At 39.9% G+C, this 24,595-nt stretch overlaps 1 protein-coding gene across 10 annotated transcripts in view; it reads right to left on the bottom strand.

The window, feature by feature from the left end:
* The window catches only part of YAP1 (Yes1 associated transcriptional regulator), a 119,809-nt gene that overhangs the window by 43,130 nt on the left and 52,084 nt on the right, over positions 1 to 24,595 (bottom strand). For 6 of the 10 annotated variants that reach the window (XM_040976851.1, XM_040976850.1, XM_040976852.1 and 3 more), the window contains 2 exons: positions 23,324 to 23,439; positions 1,004 to 1,117 (listed from right to left, as the gene is read on the bottom strand). In XM_040976851.1, the coding sequence (XP_040832785.1) occupies positions 1,004 to 1,117; positions 23,324 to 23,439 (230 nt within the window). The remainder of the gene's footprint in view (positions 1 to 1,003; positions 1,118 to 23,323; positions 23,440 to 24,595) is intronic. The other 4 variants (XM_040976855.1, XM_040976859.1, XM_040976857.1 and 1 more) reach the window with 1 other exon arrangement.

Here is a 24,595-nt window from a genome sequence, read left to right as displayed (position 1 = left end):
CTGAACACTCACTGTTTTGTTTAAGGCACATGTAAGACATAGAAGAGTTACTTGTAATGCTTCTTACAGGGAAGTTATCCTGCCCAACTAACTCCACATAGCCTTTTTTCCCCCTTCCCTTCAGAACTGTGTTTTGATGGCACTCATAGAGTTAAGTCCTCTTTCCCGTAAGGGCCCCACAGTTGTTGTTAGGTCAACCCCTGTTAAGCTTCAAAGGTTCCGCATCCCCTCAGTCTGACCTACTCAGTGATCTGCACATTGTTTTCATTTAGCTGCATCTAGTCCAAGACGAAAGCTTCAAAACCACAATTATCTGCTCCTTTTTAGATTCATTTTCCATGGCTTTGGAAAAATATCTCAGAAACCCAACTGAAGAAACTGAAAACAGTCAAAATGTATTTCAAAAACAGACTGAAGAACTTGTACATCCTTATCAAAATGTACACATTTGGGAGGCGAGGCTCTCAAGAGGAAAACGGTGATTTACTTACATAGTTTAGAGGAGAATCTGGCTCTCTTTTTGCTTCCTACATAAAGAGCAAAGAAAAACACCCTGGAACGTTTCTAGGCTGGTAGGTTTTCCTAACTTAGGATGGGAAACAGCACCCAGGCATGGAAAAGCACTTAACACTTTGAAAAGTTAAGGATAAGTAAATATCAGGTCACTGACAAATGCTGCGTTTGCAGGTTTTTGATGCGTCTGACAGTCCAAATACTGTTACAGCTAGAACAATAGTTCTGAAAGATGCCTGTCCCAAAATGTGAAAAGCACAGTGGATTGTTAGCTGGCTACCATGCCGAGGCTAAAAAGCCGACTTAGACTTAAATGTTTCAAGCTTAAAATGAGAGGTAGAAAAACCGCGGTAAGAAAAGTTAGGTGGACAGCCATTTTTTCTTAGCAGTATAAAACAATGCAATTTCACTTAACTATGCTTTTGTAAATTCACACACCCACAAAATACTAATAAAAAATATCTAAGAGAGTTTTGAGTTGAACCTTTACCAAAACGAGGGTCAAGCCTTGGGTCTAGCCAAGAGGTGGTCTTGTTTTTATGGTTTATATAGTAAATTTCTCCATCCTGAGTCATGGCTTGTTCCCATCCATCAGGAAGAGGACCTATAACACAGAAAAACAAAATCATGCTTTTTGGTTTTTGTTTTATTTTAATCTGGAAAACCTAAAAAAGGGGGGAAAATGTGTTAATTAACAGAAAGCTCATCCTGACACACACACACATTTCACTGAAACAGACTGAAGTCTCTGCTCAGAAAAAAACGCATATCTACACAGTCGATTCTCTTCTACTAAAGGAAATCACCAAAACAATAAAATCCTCAGACACAGTTGGGAAAAAAAAAGGCAAAAAAAAAAAAAACTCATGACTCAAGTAATTATTGCTGTTAATACAAGTCATAAGCATTTGTCTCAATCCTATCAGTTTTGTGACACTTCTCTTGCTTAGAGGGACTCCAAGGTTCTTTACCAAGTAGAGCATGCAAATATTTTCCGATCCTCAAAAGTAATATAAGCATTCAACTTAATATAAAGCACACTTAAACTAAAACTGCCAAGCTCGATGTGTTTCCACTATGTATGTGACCAACTTACATCAAGAAAAGCATAACAGAAAACTAAGACTGAGAACTTTAAACTCCATTTTTTAAAAAAAAGATTTACTTAACTTTACTGGAAAGGCAGATATACAGAAAGGAGGAGGAAACAAAGATCTTCCATCAGCTGGTTCGCTCCCCAAGTGGCTGCAATGAATAGGGCTGAACCAAGAGCCAGGAGCCTCTTCCGGGTCTCCCATGTGTGTGCAGGATCCCAAGGTGTTGGCCTGTCCTCTGCTGCTTTTCTCAGGCCATAAACAGGGAGCTGGATGGGAACTGGAGCAGCTGGCAGCATATGGGATCACAGAGCAAGCAAGGCGAGGACTTTAGTCACTGAGCCATCACATTGGACCCCCTGGCTGCTCACTTCCAATCCAGCTCCCTGCTTATGCATTGGGAAAATAGTGGAGGATGGCGTAAGTCCTTATGCCCCAGCACCCACACGGGAGATCTGGAGGAAGCTCCCGGCTCTCAGTTTCAAATCAGCTCAGCCATTGCTGGTGTAGCCATTTGGAAGTAAACCAGTGAATGGAAGATCTCTCTCTGCACCTTTCCTTCTCTCTGTAAATCTGCCCTCAAATATATAATCTTAAAAAAAAAAAAAGTTAACAGTAGTGAAGAGAGAAGTCCCTTGTGTTACTACTCAACCATATGCCGAAAATATTTTCTGCTAGGACTAACATGAAATAAGTGGTCACCATGTGTCAGATACAATTCTAATCACATTCTATACATTAACTTAGTAAATTCTAAGAGTAAACATTAGGATAATACTAATACTTATTCTAACAAGGTATTTAGGTACAGAGTGACTAAGTGTAATGTAGAATCATGAAACCAGTCAAGTGTCAGAAATGATACTCAAACCCAAACAGCCGGATTTCTCACCAGTGTTCCTTAAAACTGAACGCTCATTCACTCGCCACATTCAACATAAAAGGCTAAGTATTTTTCCTGTGCAAAAATGGAACAAGTTCCTTCTCTGTACATAGGTAGTTCAGCCTCATATGTGTTGCTGAATAGGTAACTTGGTTAAACTGACCACGCACCTGGCCCTCAGGATCCAATGCCTAAATGTAGGCCAGTTTCATTAATACAAGCAACAGAGCAATTTGGTACTATACTTTCAAAGGTCTACTACGAGGAGGCAAAATTCTTAGGAAATGTTACTGATGGTTTCTACACACCTAGATTTCACAAGAGCAAGGATGAGGAACTCTACACTACATTAATCACATACAGCACTGAATCAGGTGAATGGGAAACAAAACTGCTGGACAAATATAAATCAAGTGTCGTTGCGAATTTCAATGTCCTGTGGGCTCTGGAGGGAACTCAAGGAAAACAGACTACAAATTGAGTATTAGTGGTTTGCTATTACCTTTAACTATTAACACAGTTCAACTGCAAAATTGCTTTTGAAAATCAAGTTAACTGCTTTACATGTTCTAAGTTCCTAAGATACTAAGTGACTACACATAGTGAGGTATGAAAAGCAGGCATCATTGGATGCCTATCCATGCCGTTGGGAGCCTCAACTCAACAATCCCAAAAGATCTCATTAGTCCCAAACTTGCATGAGCATATGGACTCTGCATTCACTTTATCTGCTTATTTAAAGCAGCATCATTCCCTACCTCAACTGAGTTATTACTTTGGATACAAACCAACCTTGCCCATATGCTCTACTCACTCCATCCCACTGATAGTTCCTTCTGATCTGTCCAGCTGCAGAGTGTCTTTCCTTATAAACAGACTTACCTCCATCTACGCCACTGTCTTCTGTAAAAAGGTCACCAGGGTTTTTTTTTTTTTTTTTGGTTAAAATGTTCTCTAATCAACTTTCATCACTCATTGTCCTACTAAAACAATTTCTATCGCTTTGCACCAAGAGATTGAAAATATCCATATCCTTGCCAGTTGGATTAACCTAAGAGTTCCATCAACTTTTCACAAAATCATGCCACTGCCTTTTATCTGTTCCTCCAATTTTTAAGTATCTTTCAATCCCTGCCCCAAACTCCTATCATGCAGAACAGCTTTTCAATTCAGATTTCCAGATTACTCTGAACACAAATCAATTTCTTCTTATGCAAACACTCTTTATTAACATTAGGTGAGGCTATAATTATCTGTTTCCATGTCTGTTTTTCTGGCAACAACTCAGCCTTCTTTTCATGTTCACAGTTAGTACCTGAGTAGTTACTCAAAAAATGTTTAATGAAAAAAGGTATCATGGTTTTTAATTAATTCTATGAGCTAAAATTTATGTAGTACGTCATTTTCAATTAACATGTTTTTAAACAATGTAAAAGATAAATTATTAAGACTTTGTCATCCCATTTTCTTCTCATTTAAGCCTAAAAAAAAAAAAAAAAACCACACAAAACCAAACAAACAAAACCAAAAAAACCATAGCACTCAGTGGCAGGGTATTCTGGTGCAGTGGGTTAGGCCCATCAGTCTGGATGACTGCATCACATACTGAAATGCCCTGGCTTCTCTGTTCTTCCAATCCAGAGTCGTGCAAATACGCCTGAGCCGCAGGTGAATCATGGCCACTCACATGACAGACACAGGCTGAAGTCTGGATACCTTATTGTCTCTGGTCCAGTTTGAGTTATTACATGCATTTGGAGAATGAACCAGTAGACCTAAGATCTTTTGAAGATCTCTGTTTCCCTTCCTGTCATTCTTTTAAATGAATAAAGGAATGAATGAATAGCCTTTGAAAGCACCTAAAAGTTATAGAAATGTGTAATGGAAAAATCAAAAGTGCCACATATTCTACTCTCAGCAGGTAACTGGTACAGTGAAAATTCGTGTATACTCTTTACACACGCCTACCTCTTGGTATCATCCTGTTTATATCAGTTGTTTATATTCACTTACTACATTATGTGCATATCCATGACCTACTACACAGGTTTATAACATTCTTTTTTCTTGACACTAGTCTTACAGATCATGTTGTAGTGATATACTCGAGTTTACTGGTCCATATCCTTAGTGCTGGCTACCAAAGCAATCCACCACCCTTATCCATTTCTCTGACCACTGGAGATAATAAGATGTAAAACCCATGTGGCAGTGACAGTAGTAGCGCCCCCATTACTGCTTCTAGTTCCATTATCACCATCACAAGTGGTTAAATTTTTTTTCCCAAAGATCTATTTATTTTTTCGTGGAAACAGATCAGATTTACAGAAAGTAGAAAACACAGAAAGGTCTTTCATCTGCTGGCTCATTCACCAAATAGCCCCAACAGCTAATCCTAACAGGATCCAAAGCTAGAAGACAGGAGCCAGGAGCTTCCTTTTGGTCTCCCATGTGGGAACAGGGTTCCAATGCTTTATATCATTCTTTACTGCCTTCCCAGGCAATAAGCCAAAAGCTGGATATCAAATGGAGCAGCCAGGATAAGAAACTATGCCTATATGGGATGCCAGCAGTGCAGGAGGAGGATTAGCCTGTAATCTAATTTACAGGTTAATTATTATTTAAATTATTTTATTCATAAAACATAACATCTGCTACTTACCAAAGATATGATATAAATATGTACCCCCAACATTTATACTAATGTTTCTAAAACTTAAATCCCCAAAATAGTAACTTTACTCATTTTACAACTATGTTTTAATCTTTATTAATTTCACTTAAAAAGTAGTCAATTTCTGAGCCCAGCACGAAGGGATCAACTGGCTAATCCCTCTCTTCCAAGCGCCAGGATCACAAACGGATGCAGGTTTGTGTCCTGGGAACACGGTCAAGGACAACTCAAAGCCCCGCACACCTGCATGGGAAACCAGGAAGATGCTCCAGGCTTCGAAATGGCTCAACTCTGGCCACTGTGGCCATTTAGGGAAGTGAACCAGCAGGATGAAGATCTTTCTGTCTCTCCTTCTCTACATAAATCTGTCATTCCAATAAAAACAAATAAAGCTTAAAAAAAAGGAGACTTTAAAAATTAAATTCAGGAACTTTTTACTATTTTATGACATAACGATCAAAAACAAATCTCTAAATGCACAAATTTTGTACGTGAATATATAAAAGTCCAGTAGAAAACAGTGTGGTCATTCTGGCCAATTTTCTCACCCTCTTTACAACTAAAGAACTACACTTGATGTTAGACAAAAGGCTGAGAAGCAATGACAATTAAAGAATTGAATCATGCACATATAAGTAATTCTACTAATAATCTTATAAGAACTTTACATAAGAATTTATACAAAAACTCTGGGTTAAATATAAACTTACAGAAAAAGAGATAGCTCAAAATCAAATGAATCTGCACAATATTTGACATATTCAGTGGTACAAACTAACAGAGAAGGGCCACCTCAATGGCTCAACTGCCTAATCCTCTGCCTGCCTATGCTGGCATCCCATATGGACACTGGTTCATGTCCCAGCTGCTCCACTTCCCATCCAGCTTTCTGCTTGTACCTGACAAAGCAGCAGAATATGGCCCAAAGTCTTGGGACCCTGCATCCTCTTGGGAGACCTGGAAGAGACTCCTGGTTTCTGGCTTCAGATCAGCTCAGCTCCAGCTACTGTGGCCATTTGGGAAGTAAACCAGCCGATGGAATGTCTACCCATCTTTCTTGTTTTGACTTTCAAATAAGTAAGTAAATCTATCTTAGGGCTGCACCACAGTGTAGTTGGCTAAGCCTCCACTTGAGGTGCTGACATCCCATATGGGCACTGGTTCATTTCCTAGTTGTTCTACTTCTGATCAGCTCCCTGCTTGTGGCCTGGGGAAGCAGGAGATCGTTCAAGCGCTTGGGGTCGCTGCGCCTACATAGGAGACCTGGAAGAAGCTTCTGGCTCCTGGCCTCAGCTCAACAGCCATTTGTGAAGTGATTCAGGAGATGGAAGATCTCGGTATTTCTTCTAACTTTGCCTTTCAATTACAAACATCTTTAAATAAACAAGTGCATACATTTCAAAGGATTTAGTGTGAGACAGAAAGAGATTGTGCATTTATTGGCTGACCCCCTAAGCAGCTGCAACAGCAGGGATCAAATCAGGTCAAAACCAGGAACCTGGAAATCTATGACCTGGGCAGGACATGGGCTAACCTCCAGTACTTTACAGGGAGCTGGGTCAGAAACAGAGCACCCAGCATTCGAATGGGCGCTCAGACAGGATGATGGTACAATAAGCAACAACCTAGCCAGCTGTGCCACAATACTGGCTCCCATAAAATGAAATTAACCTAAGAGACAATATCTCATATAACTAGGATGATCTAAGACAGCGGCCCTCATGCTTTCATTGGCATCAGAATGCATACATGTGGCCAAGCCTCACTCCTATAGTTTGTGACTCAGCAGGTGAGGAGCTAGGCCCAAGAATCCTCAGATGTTCCTGGTCATGTTGGTGTAAGCACCACACCAGCAAGTCTGTCTGGTGTGGGAGGGCAGCAGGGAACAAGCAGTGAACACCATGTGTGTACCATATTGGAGTATGTAGGTTCGAATACTATCTTAATTCCTGATTTCAGCCTCCTAGTTTTTTTTTTATAAAGATTTATTTATTTTAATTGGACAGTCAGCTATACAGAGAGGAGGAAAGAGGAAGATCTTGTGTCTAATCGTTCACTCTCCAAGCGGTCGCCACAGCTGAAGCTGCACCAATCTGAAGCCAGGAGCTCTTCTGGGTCTCCCACATGGGTGCAGGGTCCCAAGGCTTTGGGCCATCCTCGACAGCTTTCCCGGGCCACAAACAGGGAGCTGCATAGAACCAACGCCCATATGGGATCCCAGCAGGTACAAGGTGAGGACTTTAACCACTACTCTATCTCAACGGGCCCTCAGTCTCCAGTTAATGTGTACCCTGGGAGCATCAGTTGATGGGCTCAAGTGCTTGGGTCCCTGTCAGTCACGTGGGAGTCCCGCAGCTCCTGGATTCAGCCTGGGCCAGTCCTGGATAGCCCAAGCTTGTATTACAGAGAAGTAAATCAGAATCTCTCATTTGTCCTGTCATGCTCTGATGGAAACGAGCAGCAGGCGTTTGGTGTTGAAGAACTGACACTACCCATGGGAATTATTACTGGCCGCTCACTTGAAATCATTTAGCTGATAAGGCCTTACCTTTAAAATGTAAATGAGTTTACACTGACAGAATATTTTCTTTATCCCACATCACAACATTTATCTTACAGTGTTATTTCATTATGTGTCTTCTTTCAGACTAGACTGAATTTCCTAACATGTGATTATACATATTTTACTCCATTGTCCAGTATAATTAAAGGCTACTATTCATTTAGAGTAAGAATAAATATTAGATGAAATCAAAGTAATAACAATGAAATTTAAATACTATGCTTATAGAACAAAATGCTATCTTTCTACCTAAGTTCTATAATCTCCATTATTTGGCACCACTGAAACTAAAGACACAGGAGTATGGCAAATTATTTCATTAAGTATTTACTCAGCACCTACTATATTCAGACACTCTTGTAAAGCCAGGTGATACAGCAATAAACAAAGTTAATAGTACAATAATAGCTAATGATGAATACAGTTAAAAAAAACATGAATGTTGAAAACAGTTTTCTTTTAGAAATACAGACCAAGAATGAACCATTGAGGACATGACCTTTAACCTGACATTTGAGTGCGCTGCAAGTTCCAACATGTGACAATCTGGGGCACAATCATATCAGGCAAAGAAAATAGTGACAAGGGTGTGCGTGTGTGTGTCAAAGAATGCGTAGATGGCTCATTCAGCTTTTATGACCAAGAATAATCCCGAATCCTTTTATCATTTCAACCAGTGAAAAGGTTGAATGAGAAATATTTAAAAGGAATTTCCATAATAAAGGCTAATACTTATTCCCTAAATTCACTGAAATCCTCATCCCTTCCATTCACTTTTACATATTCTGGAGCTGGGCCCTAAGACGTGGAAAAGCTGTAAGAGCCTTGCCAAGACTGGGTATCACACCTGATCCCCACACCAAAGCCTTTCGGTGAGGAGGAAAAGATAAAAATAGGCCCTTTGTCAAGAAGGCAGGGAGGGAGAGATCAGAATTTTATTGAGTTGCAGATAAAATAAGAAATTTGAAACAGGATAAGCAAAATACAACGGTAAGCTATAATTAAAGTAATTCACATTTTAGGATTTTTCTGTGGTGAAAATTTTATGCAGGTACTAATCTACTATAGCAAATACTTTCTAGAATACTTTTAAACAAAGTACAAATAAAGTACCCTATGTCACAATATTGGAGGTGACTCAGCATCAACTTCCTGCCCTTGCCTAAGGATCTTCTAGCATTAGTAATGACTAACTAAAACCATTTGCAATGTCTAATCAAACAAGAAAGTCTTGCCTAGCTACGCAAGATATTTGGTTAACCTCTCCCTCTCATGTGTCCCACAATTCAAGGATAAAGAAGTCACCCAGGACACTTAAAGTTTACTAAGCACACCCTGACGAGTTGCTCAAAGTACAGGAAGCAGTTTTCCTTAGAAAATAGTAGTGATAGCTGGAAAAGTAAATTCAATGGTCTTTTATAGGAAGAAAACTCTACACATCTGATCAATTTGTTTTGAAATTCTGCTCTCTTGTATTTAGGATTAGAATGCAAGGCATCATTCTATGTGCAAACATTTGTAAGGAAATATTAATTACTTAATGTACTATCACTATCCCCACTTTACAAATAACAAAACTTGAAGCAAAGCCAAGTTAGCCTGCCCAAGATCATCGGGTCCGAACAAGTGCAGGGCCAGAATCCAGCCTTGACAATCCAGTGCTCCAGAACTCACACTGTTATGAGCCACACTGCCAAATATGGTAGACAATAATCAAAAGTTACTCTTTCAAAATTTCATCTTCCTGAAGCTTTCATGAAATCCTGAGGCGCTGGTCATTTTGACTCTCATGGGTCACTCAGGGGAAAACTTCCAAAAATGTATTCCTGTATTTTGAATTGGTTTTACTTTAAGATATCATTTGCACTTGTCATCAAATTAAACTTTATTATAAACTTTTCCATCTCCAAACTTAAATTTAAGTAATAGCTTATAAATTGGTCGTCCATCATTAAACTTTGTATATACTAGAAAATCATCCTGTTTTACTTATTTTTGGCTCCATAAGTCCTGAATAAAAATTTTCACATCATTTGGTTATCCTCTATAATCGGGCTTTATTACATAGCACAGTTAAGGTACTGAAAATACCAACCATTCTAATTTCTACCTAGTCTTCCAGGATCACTTCACAGTCCTTCTCACTCAAGTTTTTTTTTCAGTACCTAACACTTCCACATATGCAGAACTCTTCCATCCTTCCTATGTACAGCTACTCATTCTTCACAATCTGAACGCCACTTACTCCTTTATCCTCATACCATACCATGTGCCATCTGCTAGATAAAATGATTCAACCACTTCAGCAATAGAGTAATCCATTCAATGTCACTCCTCTCAGTTGTATGGCTTATCATTCCTGCCTGTCCAGTATGGACCAATCATACACACTTTCAACCTATACACACTCAATGTGTCCTTATCCCTCATTCTCCTGCAAACAGCTCTGAAATTGTCTTCATTTAAGGAAAGCTTTTAAAATTTATTCACAGTTAATTTTAGAAAGAAAGCATGCAAGTGAGGGAAAATTAATCTATATTGATCTTCCATTCTCTATTTCTCTGGTTAATTCCACAGCTAGGGCTGTGCTACGCTAGGCCAAAGCCAGGAGGAGCTAGGAATTCAAGCTGAGTATTGCACACAAATGGCAGGAACACAAATACTTGAGTTTCCTAGGATGCAAATTAGAAGAAAACTAGATTCAGTAGTGCAGCCCCAATTTGGGTTTGACCAAACATTTGAGATGAGGCATCCCCCCCAAAGTGCTCTTTTTTTGTGTGAGACAGTATGCATAATTTTGCAAAGATCCTCGGGAAAAAGATGACAACATTTGTTAGAAATCACTGCAAGGGCCCCAACATGGTAACCTGAATCCTAAAGTCCTCAACTTGCATGCACCAGGATTCCACATGGGTGACGGTTCATAGCCTGCCTGCTCCAATGTCCATCCAGTTCCTGCTTATGGTCTGGGAATACAGTAAAGAATGCCCCAAAGCCTTGGGATCCTGCAGCTGTGTGGGATACCTGGAAAAAGCTCCTGGCTCTGGGCTTACGATTGGCTCAGCTCTGGCCTTTGCAGCCACTTGAGGAATGAACCATTGGATGGAAGATTTTTCTCTGTTTCTTTCTCTTTGTACATCTGACTTATCAATAAAAATAAATCTTAAGTCTTAAAAAGCAATTACTATGAGGATAGATTGTGATATTCTGGATTGCATGCTATACCTCTTAAACAAGAACCTAAGCATATTTATTCACCTTTGACTCTTCTGCAGCTTGGTTTAGAGCATTCTAAATATAAATATCTGAAATTAATATGCTTGTAACTATAAGCCCTAAACAATGTCTAGGAAAGTTCTGCTGACATTCCAGGTACAGACATGTAATAATTGCCATATGTAAACTGGAAGAGCCTTTAAACACTGTCACTGACTTTTTGTGGCTTCAATAAGTGAAATAAAAAAAAATAAATGTACTGGCTGTGAAGAAAAAGCTAATAATTCTAATTTTAGCAGAAGTAGTAAGATTTTTCTTTTGGCCTCTACTCTTACAGTAAACAATTGAGCTGAAAGGGGCTGATGTTATGATATACATGAGTTAAGTCAGCATGCGCAATGCCTGCATTCCATATGAGAACCAGTTCCAGTCCTGGCTGCTATACTTCTGAACCATGTAAAGCGTCTGGGAAAACAGAATATGGTCCAAGCCCTTCCTTGGGCCCCTGTAACCACAAGGAAGACCCAGATGAAGCTCCTGGTTCCCAGCTTTAGTCCAGCCCAGTCCTGGCCTATGCAACCATATGGGGAGTGAACCAGATGGAAACTCTCCATAACTCTGCATTGCAAATAATCAAAATAAATCCTTAAAAACAAAAACTGAGCTAAAGTAGTAGAGTTAAACCATAAAGCTGGATTCTATGTTAGGCCTACAAGCTGCAACTAGAAATATTATAAACACACTGAAGAAAATTCGTGCTGGGGGAAACCAATGTGTTAGCTATCTCATTTCATTTTTCACCTTAACTTCAAACATTTATCTACATGTTCTGTTAAGAGATTCCTTTGAGAAACTATCAGAACATATCAATGAGCCTAAAGCCCTTCTACACTATAGTGGGCAATGTGGCAGGATAAGATGAACTTTGAGCCTGTATCTGAAGGCCTGAGCCAGATTCTTGGCACAGCACCTTACCTGCATTTCACTCACTGGCACTGGGCTGCCCCAACCACCGAGCTCACGACTGCTGTACTGTAACCTCATCGTTTGCAGACTTGCAGACTCTTCTCTGCAGACTTTAAACTCTTGAAGCAGAGATCATGTTTTGTTTTATTGGTGAGGCAGCTTAGTATCTCCAGGACTTAGCACTTCCACCAAACACAACCAAAGTTAGCTAAGCTGCAATGAGTAAGAACCTAACAAGTGAAATAATGATTAGCCATGATCAACTCACAGCTTCTCAGATTCTTGGTTGGTGCTTTTAGAACTCAGAAACAATTTAAAAGGTAGATAACCTTTATTTTGCAAAATTTTTATATTAAACAAGTGAAGATGGAGTTATCTACTAGCAACATCATCTTCCACTCTAAAATAGAAATAACAAAGTAAAATTCTAGTAATATTTCTATATCTTTAAAGCGTTCAAGAGCTTTCTACCTGTGGAGCTTATGAACCAGCAGTATTAGCATCACCTGGTTAACCATTTAAAAAGCTGAATCTTAGATTCTAACCCTACTGAATTAGATGCACCAAGAATCTTAATTTTAACAAATCCTTACGCAATTTCTCCAAACAGGAATACAGAATAAAGACTTAGCTAATCTTTCTTAGAATTACCATAACTCAAACTCTGCCAATATAGCAAAAGTGACATTCAAAAGGTTACTTAGAGGCCTGGCACGGTAGCCGAGTGGCCAAAGTTCTAACCCGGCATGCACTGAGATCCCATATGGGTGCCGGTTCTAATCCTGGCAGCCTGGCTTCCCACCCAGCTCCCTGCTTGTGGCCTGGGAAATCAGAGGACTGTCAAAGCCTTTGGACCCTGCACCCACATGGGAGACCTGGAAGGCTCCTGGTTCCTGGCTCCAGGCTTCGGATCAGCACAGCTCTGACAGTTGCGGCCACTTGGGGAGTGAATTAACAGATGGAAGATCTTCCTCTCTGTCTCTCCTCCTCTCTGTATACTAAATTTCCAATAAAAATAAGCCTTTAAAAATAAGGTTACTGGGTGTAAAAACCCAAAAACCTATATATCACAAACAAAATTAAGCAATATTTTAGCTTCACATTCAACTCCGGACAGTGTATTTGTAGGGAAATTGTACAATATTTATATTCAGACAGACTTTGTTTCACATCCTAGATCCAATATTTATTAGTTTTCTAACCTTGGGCAAACGCTTGATGCTCACTTTCCTTACCTGTAAAATGGAGATAAACACTTTCTCAAGGGATTGTTGAGAACCTGCTAAAGAAAAGGCTCAACACTAGGCATAAAGTCATTTCCTTACTCTTGAAATACTCTATCGGTGTAATCTAACAATAGATTTAAACTATTAAACTCACATGTTGTATACACAAAAAACCAGGGTAAAATGAAAAATAAGATTTGGGTCTTATCGATCAAATGATCAGATGACAAAAAGTGGAAACAGAAGAAAAGACCCCCTAGTAAGTCATTACTGGGGCTGGCACTATGGCAAAGCAGGTACAAGGTACCGCTTACAATGCTGGCATCCTGGGGCCAGTAGGCTGATTATCTGCTTGTAGTGCCAGCATCTCTTATGGATACTAGCTTCTGTTCTGACTGTTTCATTTCTTATCCAGCTTCCTAACGGCCTGGAGAAACAGCAGAGGATGGCTCAAGTCCTTGGCCCTGCACCCATGTGGAACACCTGGAGTAAGTTCCTGGCTCCTGGCTTCCAATCTACCATGAAAGTGGGGTGAGAGGATACAGCAGGTAGAACCTCTCCATCTCTTCTTTAACCTGTAAATCTGCCTTTCAAATAAAAAGTAAATATTACACACACACTCACACCTCTCTCTCTCTCTCTCTCTCTCTCTCTCTCTGCCTTCCCCTACTGGAGTGCTGCTTTGAGAATCAGCTCCACAGCTTCAGATTCAGCTTCCTACTGGTTTACCCAGAGGGAGCAGTTGATGGTCCAAGTACTTGGGCTCCTACCACCAATTTGAGAAGCTAGGATTGAGTTTCTAGTTCCTGGCTTCTGCCTGGCTCACCCCTGGCTATTGTGACCATTTGGGAAGTACACCAGCAATTGCAAAAATTCTGTCACTCTGTTTTCTAATAAAATTAAAAAAACCATTTTTTAATGAAAATACATTATTTTTAATGGTGTCCCTAAATTTTCATAGTTATTTCAGATTATCATGCAATGGCAAGCCAAGGAAGCACCAGTCTCAACTTCCTACCATTCTACCACTAGTTACATGCTGTGAAAGGCCTCAGTGATTACCCATACCCTGCTACTTTCATCTTCCCTCTCTCATAATCAACTTAATTTCCACTCAACTACTGCACCTGAGGTTCTGAATCACCACTTAGCCACTTCCATAGCCACCACTCTGTCATCCTCTCCTGAAATTACTGCGAACTACCTTCTCCCTACTTTCAAAAACTTGCTCAGATGCTGCTTCTTTGTTCCAAGTCTACAAAGGCATATGTAATTCGGCTTCCTGGCTACATTTCATCAACCCACTTAGAGTGGCCTTTGTGCCATTCTTCAGATAATGTCTCAGCACCTTTAAAATGTGGTATGTGATGAAGACAAAACAGATCTGATAAAGTGGTATGCATGGAACATTCTTCTCCTTGTCCCCAGACATCTTCATGGTTCTTTCTTCTGCGTAGTTCATTCAGCCCTCTGCTCCAAGGACATCAATCACAGGCACTATCATCTCCCTCTAGCCCTACCCAATAACTCCAACCCAAACAGGTTGATTTTTCTTCTTTGCATCATTAACTACCTGGAACACTGGATTATTTGTTTATATTCTATATTTTCATGATTCTGAACAATGTCTGGCACAAAGTAAGCACTCCGTACTGGATGAGGAAATGAAGGAACTTTCCTGTTGAGAACACAAGTCTTTCCTGTTCTTCCCATTAGTGATCAGCATGCTGCAGCTACTTTCCCAGCACCCAGTACATTCATGTGCTGTAGAATTTTTTTTTTTTTTTTTTTACAATTATATAGAAAAAGTTTGTCTTAACCAGGCTGTAACATCTTACTGGCCATTACACTGCTTAGTACAATGCAGAACACTTGATATTTTTTGAATGAATGGTTAGAAAAAATAAAATTACGCCCAAATAAACCTATGAAACTGTTATGTCATTCCTGTTTGTGATTTTACAGCTGGATGAACTTCCTAAAAAAAAAAAAAGATGCATAGGCTTAGGAGAACTCTCTAACAGGGAATTATTCAAATATTCTTCAGTGTAATCTGAATTGTTCAGATTTTAGTGAAATAGCTGAAGAGTTTTAGTAAATTTACTGAAGAAAAATAGCTGAAGCAAAAATAACATTTAGGCTTTACACTGTTCAAATAAAGCAAACACTTCTGATTAAAACCTTAACATAAAGCAAGCTTTCCCACCTGCATAAACCTTGCTAATATCAAATGAAAATATTGTCTTGGAAACTTTTGGCGGCCCTAACAGATCTGTTCCATTTTCACTTCTGCTGTCTATATATGGTAGTCTATGAATATCATTTAAAAAGAATTAGTATCCTAATCTTTCACACACATGGTTGTCCTATGAGTCATAACATTATCATAGTAAGAGCAACCAAAAGAATTTAGAAATCAGTGGGAAACACAAAAATATTTCAATATTTATCAAGAATAAAAGATATTCAATCTTGCCCTTAAATGTAAATAATTTAATCTTTTTTATTCTCTAAAACTGAGCATTTTCAAACAGCCACAATCACTACAATGTTGAACGTGGACACCTCTATGTCTCATTATCTCATAACTCACTTTACTAACTGCTAATGATACGCGCAAATCTGTTTCCCTTCACACAGATAATTGGATAGACAAAGAGCTCCGATCTCCTGGCTCACTGCCCAAATGCCTGTAGCGGCAGAGGCTGATGCAGAGAGCCTCTAAAAACTCAATCTAGGTCTCCCACACGGGTGCAGGGTTCCAAGGCCTTGGGCCATCCTCGACTGCTTTCCCAGGCCACAAGCTGGATGGGAACTGGGGCTGCCGGGATTGGAACCAGAATTCATATGGGATTCCAGCACATTCAAAGCGAGGACTTAAGCCGTTAGGCCACTGCGCTGGGCCCAAGATTTTTAAATTTTTTGACTTTATCTGAAAGTACAAATAATAAATATTTTTAAAAATAATTAAAAGTCTTTGGATTGGGGCAGCTCCAGCCATTGTGGTTGCTTAGGGAGTGAATCATCGGACAGAAGATCTTCCTCTCTCTTTCTCCTCCTCTCTGTATATTGACTGTCCAATAAAAATAAATAAACCTTTAAAAAAAAAGAATTTAAAAATCTTGAGTCTCTATATATTTCTTCTTGCGCTGAAAAAAATAAGCTCTTGGAGGGTCAGTGCAGTGGCTCAGCAAGGTAATTCTGTGCCTGCAGCACCAGCACCCCACATGGGCACCAGTTCAAGTTCCAGCTGCTCCACTTGCAATCTAGCTCTCCATTGATGGCCTGGGAAAAGCATGATAGCATGGCTCAAGTCCTTGGGTCCCTGGACCCACATGGAGGACCCAGAGAAAGCTCTTAGCTCTGTTCAGTTGCGACTACTTGGGGAATGAACCAGTTTCAGATCTCTTTTTCTGTCTCTCCTTCTCTCTGTAAACATGCCTTTCAAATAAACTGCCTTTAAAAAAAAAAGGATAACCTTCAAAATAACACCCCCCCCAACACAATAACACATGAACAAATCTACCTGTCCGAAATAATCAAGTACACAACCAATACATGAACACAGTATTCTCCAAATCACCTGAGATTTTAGATAGTTACTCTGAATTTCATAATTCTGAGATTAAAATAATCTCCTAAAAAAACACACGAGAATGGCATTTGGCCTAGCACTGAAGATGTCCACGCTGCACACACAAGTGCCTGAGTTTAATACGTGTCTCCAGCTTCCTGCTAACGCACCCCCTAGAAGGCGGCAGTAACAGCTCAGCTGACTGGGCCCTTGCCACTCTCCTGGGACAGATTCCTGCTCTGGCTATCAGCCCTAACCAAAGGCACTGTGGGGATCTAGGGAGTGAATCAGTAGATGTGGGGTTGTTTCTGTGTCTTTCTCCCCAAGTTTCTCTCTCTCAGAGAGAGAGAGAGAGAAACTCCATAATATAAATACGTATTGATTTGAAATTACTGAAAAAGTTAACTGCATAAACACTTCTTAGCAAAAGCAATTTGGGTTTCTTTAAGAAGGGAAGAAAAATGAATACTTAAAAAAAAAAAAATGAAGACTGGAAGCAGGTAACATGGAGAGATCCCCAGGGGAAGAGGAGAAAGGGACTCTGGTTATCCCTGCAGAACAGAGGTGCCTGGCTGCACTGACACACACAGCATACGGAATACTGTAGCCAGTCCCCAGCCATGTGTTGGTCATCACTGGGTAGAAAGACCTCAAAGAGCTACTAACTGGAGAAGCTCCCTTAATGCAAGCTGACACCCTTTATAACTATATGAGTTCACGGAATATTTTCTTATTTCACAAACGAATTCCCAATCTTCACATTCCCTACATGCTATACACTGTTCTACATTTTAAATTAAGTATAAAATGTTTCAAATATATAATATTAGATCCTATTTATCCACTTTTATATATGCAAGATATGACACCAAACATACCCCTAATGAGCTCCAAGTTGCTAAAATCTTGGTTATTCCATTCTGCAAGTGAAAAAAAAAAATAAAACCTAATAAGCACATGCAGACACTGTAACTTCTCCAGTAAATCAAAGACAATTAGTGACAGCTGTGACTGAAATCAAGGTGTAATGACTCCAAAAGCCCACGGTCTCAGTCCTTATTCTGGAGAGTCTCTGTATCTCAAATACAAGCGAGAACTTCAAAGTTTATGAGCAACACAAAAAGTAGGGACTGTCAACACAAATTCTTTTGGCTTTAAAACTTCTCACACACCCCTTATCCTCTGTGCTCTTAAAGTTAAAAACGTTCCATTGGAGCTTTGGGTTAAGCCACTATTCATTACACATGAACACTGGTTCAAGTTTCAGCAACTTCATTTTGGATCCAGCCCCCTGCTTATGCTCCTGGAAAAGCAGCAGAGGATGGCCCAAGTGTCTGAGTTCCTGCAACTCGGGTATGGAGACTTGGAGAAGGTTCCAGCTCTTGGCTTCAGCCTGGACAATCCTGGCTATTGTGGTCATTTGGGAAGTGAATCAGGACAGAAAACCTCTTTCTCTGCATACATACATAAATATTTTTTTAAAAACCTGCAATGTCTTATTTATCATTTTTAGACCTTCAAACTATTCTCTAGCTCTGTCATTTTTCTTAGTGACTATCTCTCACTTTGCTTTGTGTGTGCATGTGTGCTGATAGAGATTACAAGCGTAACACAACAGGTAAACCATGAGGTCTTTCCATAACCCTCAGCTGCCTGCATCGCAACACCTTGCCCTCACTGTGATGCAGACACTCAGCATATTCCTCGAACAGGCGTAACTTTTCACAATCAAGACAGCATCCCCTAGACCTTTCTGAAATGCTATTAGTCAAATAAATGCCAATAGTGCTAACTTGAAAGTGTAAAAACAGGGTTTGGTGTGGTCATGGCATAGCTCGGGAGCAGTGGGGGCATCTCTTATGGGCTCAGGTTCACATCCCTGCTCACGTGCCTGGGAAAGTAGCACAGGATGGCTCAAATGCTTGGGTCCCTGTATCCAGGTGGGAAACCTGTAAGAAGCTCCTGGCTTCTAGTTGCAGCCTGGTGCTGCCATTCGGAAAGGGAGCCAGTAGGTGGAAAAACTCGTCTTTCCAGTTCCTTTTATAAACATCATTTCCATTTACATGTCAATTACATAATAATTTTAAATAAATAATTTAGGGGGCCTGGTGATGTAGTCTAGTGACTAAAGTCCTCACCTTGAACACACTAGGATCCCATATGGGTGCCAATTCTAATCCTGGTTACCCCACATCCCATCCAGCTTCCTGCCTTTGGCATGGGAAAGCAGTTGAGGACAGCCCAAAGCCTTGGGACCCTTCAACCCCGTGGGAGACCCAGAAGAGGCTCCTAGCTGCTGGTTTCAGATCCAGCGCAGCTCCAGCCACTGTGGCTGCCTGGGGAGTGAATCAGCAGACTGAAGATTTTCTTTTCTCTCTCTCCTCCTCTCTGAATAACTGACTTTCCAATCCTTAAAATGTGAGTGTGCGTATTTATTTTTTAGGAACCAGTGTAGTAGCCAAGTGGCTTCAAGTCCTCACCTTGCACGTGCCAGGATCCCATATGGGTGCTGGTTCACAGCCTAGCTACTCCATTTCCCATCCAGCCCCCTGCTTGTGGCCTGGGAAAGCAGCAGAGGGTCAGCCCCAGTGCTTGGGATCCTGCACCTGCATGGGAGACTCAGAAGCTCCTGGATCCTGGCATTAAACAGGCTCATCCCTGGCCATTGCAGCCACTTGTGGGGTGAACCAGCAGAAGGAAAATCTCTCTCTGCTTCTCTCTATAAATCTGACTTTCCTGTAAATATAAATAAATCATACATACACACATATATACAATGTAATCTTTTCCACAGGATGTAGTGAACCCTGCTTCCAACTCTTTTTCCAAATAAACCCTTTCTTTTTAAGATTTACGTATTTTTATTTGAGAGACAGATTTACAGAGAGAGAAAGATCTTCCATCCTTTGAGCCACTCCCCAAATGGCTATGAAGGCCTGGGATTAGCTGATTCAAAGCCAGGAGCAAAATGTTCTTCTGATCTCCAAGATGGGCACAGGAACCCAGGACTTGATCCATCCTTAATTGTCTACCTATGTCCTTCCCAACCCATAGGTAGACAGCTGGATTGAAACTGGCACTGCAAGAAGAGAATTTTGTTAAGCCACCACACAGGCCCACAAGGGTAATTTTTCAATTGCACATAATTGGAAATCTGCCCAATTGCAAACCACAGATTTGAGGCCCATCATTTCAACTTCCTATTTTGAAAAGGGACTTATAAAAACAAGACTCTGATCACTTCTGCTGAACTCAGACTTGCTCAGATAAATTTCATACAAGTCTCAGAATGTGGGGGAAAAGCTTAATAGTGTCATTAATCATTGAAATTATGCAATAAACAGCTTTGGGAAGTCTAGGAAATATGTATTTTAAAGACACAACAGGAGCAGAACATGAAATTGGACTCTGAGTGAGACTTTTTCAAAAGAACAAAACTAGAAAGTTCTTGCTGAATTAATTGACAAAAATGTAAGCCAATTTATACTTAGCTTGATTTACTCTGTAAAGTGCTTCAAAAGAGTTGTGTAGCCTTCTCTTTCACCACAAGGATTCAGACTGGCTTATGTGGAAGGCACTGTCCTTCACGGCAAAACTGCACACAGCCTGCTTGACCAATATGCCATGTGTTATTACAGATAATGCCCTCAAAATTTATTTAAATGCTCTTATAGTTCTCCTTTTGCTGACTCCAGGCCTTACCAATTAAAAAAAAATCCTTAAAGTATACTTTAAAGAATACTTTTTCTTAAAACTCCTGAGCATACTCTGTTGTGTGCCTTATCACAGCTCCCTTCCATGCTGAAGAATCCCTTCCACCTGAGACCTAATTGGACAATACAGCTGTAACTATCACCATGACCTGTATCAAGATTACAGAGGCTAGGAGACTCATCCAAACATTTCAACACCATGTAGAGATTATCTGCTTATTCTTAAATATTCAACAAACGAGTATGTGTAATTCAGAAAGCAATCAATAGCTTCATTATTTTCCAACTACAAATCGAATTGTGACAAAATTCAGAATAATTCAGGCTTAAGTTTGTCTGATACTGAGAATTTTCACGAAGAGTCAGGATCTTCCATATTCAAAGGCTCTGCATCTGCAGATTCAAGCAATCACAGACTGAAAATATTTGACAAAAAACAAAACGCACAAAACAGGGATGTGCACAAATAAAGGATGTTCTTCCTGGTTAATAATCCCTCAACACCAGATCAGTCAACTAGGCACAATTCTGTGATTTGAGTACACAGATTATTATGTTACAATAAAGAGGGGTCTTTTGAGTTAACAGAAAATGCATAATGAAAAAACTGTGCACACATTTAAAAGAAACTTTCGTACCAACATAAACTAATTCCAGTTTCAGCGAACTTCTTGAGGTACCCTAACACAACACCCAGGCACCCTAACACAGGGGATCCAGGCATTCTCAGATGTTTGGTACAAGCGTGCAGGTTGTGGAGGTGTGTCCTAAAACCAAACTCCCAGACACCTGGGCTACATACAGGACATATCATTATTGCTACACTTACACATAACTCCAGTCTTTCTTGGGTGGCTTTTCCCACTGCTCAACTCTACCCACAACCTTCTCTTCACTTTCCATCGCTTCTAACTCTCCAGTTCCGTTTCTTGCCGCCATACTATTGTAACTGTTTCTGCCAAAGCTAACTCTACTAAATATAGCTCTCAGATACCAGGTCTAATTTATATGCAAAGGACTTAAAAAAATATTTCATGTTTTGCAAATGAGACAGTTGCAATGCAATATATGCAATTATTCCAAACTAATACATAATTTGATTTTATACATACATAAATAAAAATTCTTTTTACCAAGCTATCGTAACATAAGAAACAAACAAATGTTCTATAAGAACTATAATCCATCTTAATAGATGGGAAATGCCTACATTTAAATCCAACACAGGGTTTAAATCCATGAGTTATTGCTATCCTCTAAAAATATTCATAAGTATTTGTATACTTGTATACTTTTCTGCCTATAAAATTTGAGATTAAATTTAATTTCAGATATAAAACAAATTCTGAGAATAAGTAAATGCTATCCTACTTTATAAGTTAAAATGATAATTTAAAAAATCTTGTTAAAGATTTTTTTATGGTATTTATTTTGCAAGAGATAGATCCTCCATCTGCTTGTTCACTTCCCAAATTGCTGCAATGGCCAGTTTGGAGCCACACTGAAGCCAGGAGTCTAGAGCCTCAGACAAGTCTCCTGTGTGAACCAAGCCCTTGGGCCTTCTGCTGCTGCTTTTTTCAGGTCAAAGCAAGTATACAGATTATACTGAAATGGATTAACCAGGACATGAACCTGTGCTTACACGGGATGCCTGCACTGTAAGCAGTGACTTTACCTGCCACACCACAAGGCCTGTAATTGATGAATTTTTTAAAAGATAAATAAAATTTATGACAATGAGAGAGAGTTCAGACACAAATTTTGTATTCTTTTTCATCTTTGGCTCTTAACTCTTTAGAGTTCAAACATTCAAATCCCAAAAGCAAGAATACAATTACGCAAATGAAAAAACCATTTTTGACCCCTGGCATTATCCTCAGGAATAAATGGACACTTCATTTTGGTGCTGTTCCAGTCTAGGAATTCTTCCATCAACTCATTTTACCACATGCCCCTTGGGCTACAGGACTCTTTCAAAAGCTGTAAGAAGGTCTACAGTGCAGCTACTAATTTTTTTTTAAAAGACAGGAAAGACGGATGTGCTGAAGGAAAACACCATCAGTGACCCTAAAACTGTTCCCTGCGTCCAATGAAGTAAGAGAGGAGTACCCAGAACCCCAGGCGTGGAGCCAAGCATCGGGAAGGACTGCCTTTTCTTATTATATTCAGGCTAGAACAGGAGACCCTAACAGAGGAAAAAAGGAGGGGAAGGGAATTAAACCAAGTTTTCACTTAGTACCTATTTAACAGTAGAAATATAATAAATGCATATGTGTATTAATTTTTTAATGTGTTCCTTTATCATAAGAAGCGCTGTTACTCCAGATGATGCAGCTGAAAAAAACCCCGTAGCTTCAAGTAAACTGCCAAAAATGAGACACAAAAATATATATTTAGGTTTATCTTTCATGAAAAAAACTGGAGATGTGTCTAACGCACCTTAACCTAGGGATAGCAAAGTGCTCTGGGTTGAGTTACCACCCCTCCAGGTATGTTCAAGATAGAATGAACATTAAATTAATACACATTAAAAGGTAGACTACAAACACTATAGTTTGGCTTTCTATCTAAACCACAAAAAGAGGAGGGAGATTCCAAATCAAACACAAGAAAGCAGCAAAACAACACATACGCAAAACTAGAAATTTGAGACACTACAGAACCAAAAATTTAAATACAGTTGGTTCTCCTTTACTGGTCCATTTATGTACCATTAACTTAGCAAGATTATGATACAGCCTATGTTCTTTTGAAATAAAATGTCTACAATGTGAACTGGATAGAAAATTGACAGCACTCCTCCTCCAAATGCCCTAAAAAGAATAATGACTATTTTTTACAGACAGTTTTCCAAATGCATAAGCATTCATCTTTGTGCTCTGAATACAGGCTCTGTCTCACCTGAGGCCGAGTTCATCATATTCTGCTGCACCGGCGGACTGGTGGGGGCTGGAACGTTCATCTGAGAGAGCATGGCCTTCCTGGGATCTTGCCACGTTGTTGTCTGATCAATGTGACTGAAACAAAACAAACCACTGCATCAATAAACACGTATACAGATGCAAAAGATGAGATAAACAAGTTTTACAGAAATATAAAATCCGTCACATCACCATCTTCTCTATACATTTTTCACCACTACATCACTCAGCATTTGCCTCCGAGACCTACAGTACAAACACAGGATTTGAAAGAGTTACGCTCAACAATTAAAAAAAAAAAAAAAAAGATTTAATTACTTCTATTTGAAAGGCAGATTTTTACAAAGAGGGAGAAGTAAAGCAAGAGACATATTCCATCTGCCAGTACACTTTCTATATGGCTACAACAGCCAGAGCTGAGCAGACCTGAAGACAGGAGCCATGGACTTCTTCTGAGTCTCCCATGTGGACGCATGGGCCCAAACACTTGGTCCATGCTCCTCTGCTTTCCCAGGCACATTGGAAGGGGCTGTATCAGAAGCAGAGCAGTGAGACTTGAACCCATAACCATGGTGCTAAGTACTACAAGTGGAGGCTTAACATACTATAAGACAGGGAACATTTTCACCTAGGAGACAAGCATTACTCACTTCTATTTTACAAGTTAATAATCTAAACCAGTAATCATGAATTAAAATTCATGATGTACAAGTAAACACATCTTCCTCTTTGAGCTAAGAATGCCAAGAAACATAATTTTTAGGCCTAAAATTCTTTTTAAAAAGTAAGACCAAACCCAGCACAGTAGCCTAGCGGCTAAAGTTGTTGGTTTGCATATGTCGGGATCCCACATGGATGCTGGTTCTAATTCCAGTGGCCCTGCTTCCCACCCAGCTCCCTGTTTGTGGCCTGGGAAAGCAGCTGAGGACGGCACAAAACCTTAGGACCCTGCACCAGTGTGGGTGACCCAGAAGAGGCTCCAGGCTCTTGGCTTTAGTTCGGTGCAGTTCTGGTGCAGCCACTTGGGGAGTGAATCAGTGGAAAGATGTTCCTCTCTGTCTCTCATCTTCTGCATATATTTGACTTTCCAATAAAAACAAATTTTTTTTAAAAAAGGCTAGGGCATAATATAAAGATGTGACCTATGGCACTAGCTTCTTATATGGGTGCTGGTTCAAGACTCAGCTGATCTAACTCCCTGCTAATGTGTCTGGAACAGCAGTGGAAGATGGTCCAAGTGCTTGGGCTCCTA

Source organism: Ochotona curzoniae, unplaced genomic scaffold (genome assembly GCF_017591425.1).
Source record: "Ochotona curzoniae isolate NIBS_2020 unplaced genomic scaffold, NIBS_Ocur_1.0 contig_2723, whole genome shotgun sequence".
NCBI classification, from domain to species: domain Eukaryota; kingdom Metazoa; phylum Chordata; class Mammalia; order Lagomorpha; family Ochotonidae; genus Ochotona; species Ochotona curzoniae.
The sequence above is the reverse complement of the archived record's forward strand: the minus strand, read 5'-3'. Positions and strand labels throughout refer to the sequence as shown.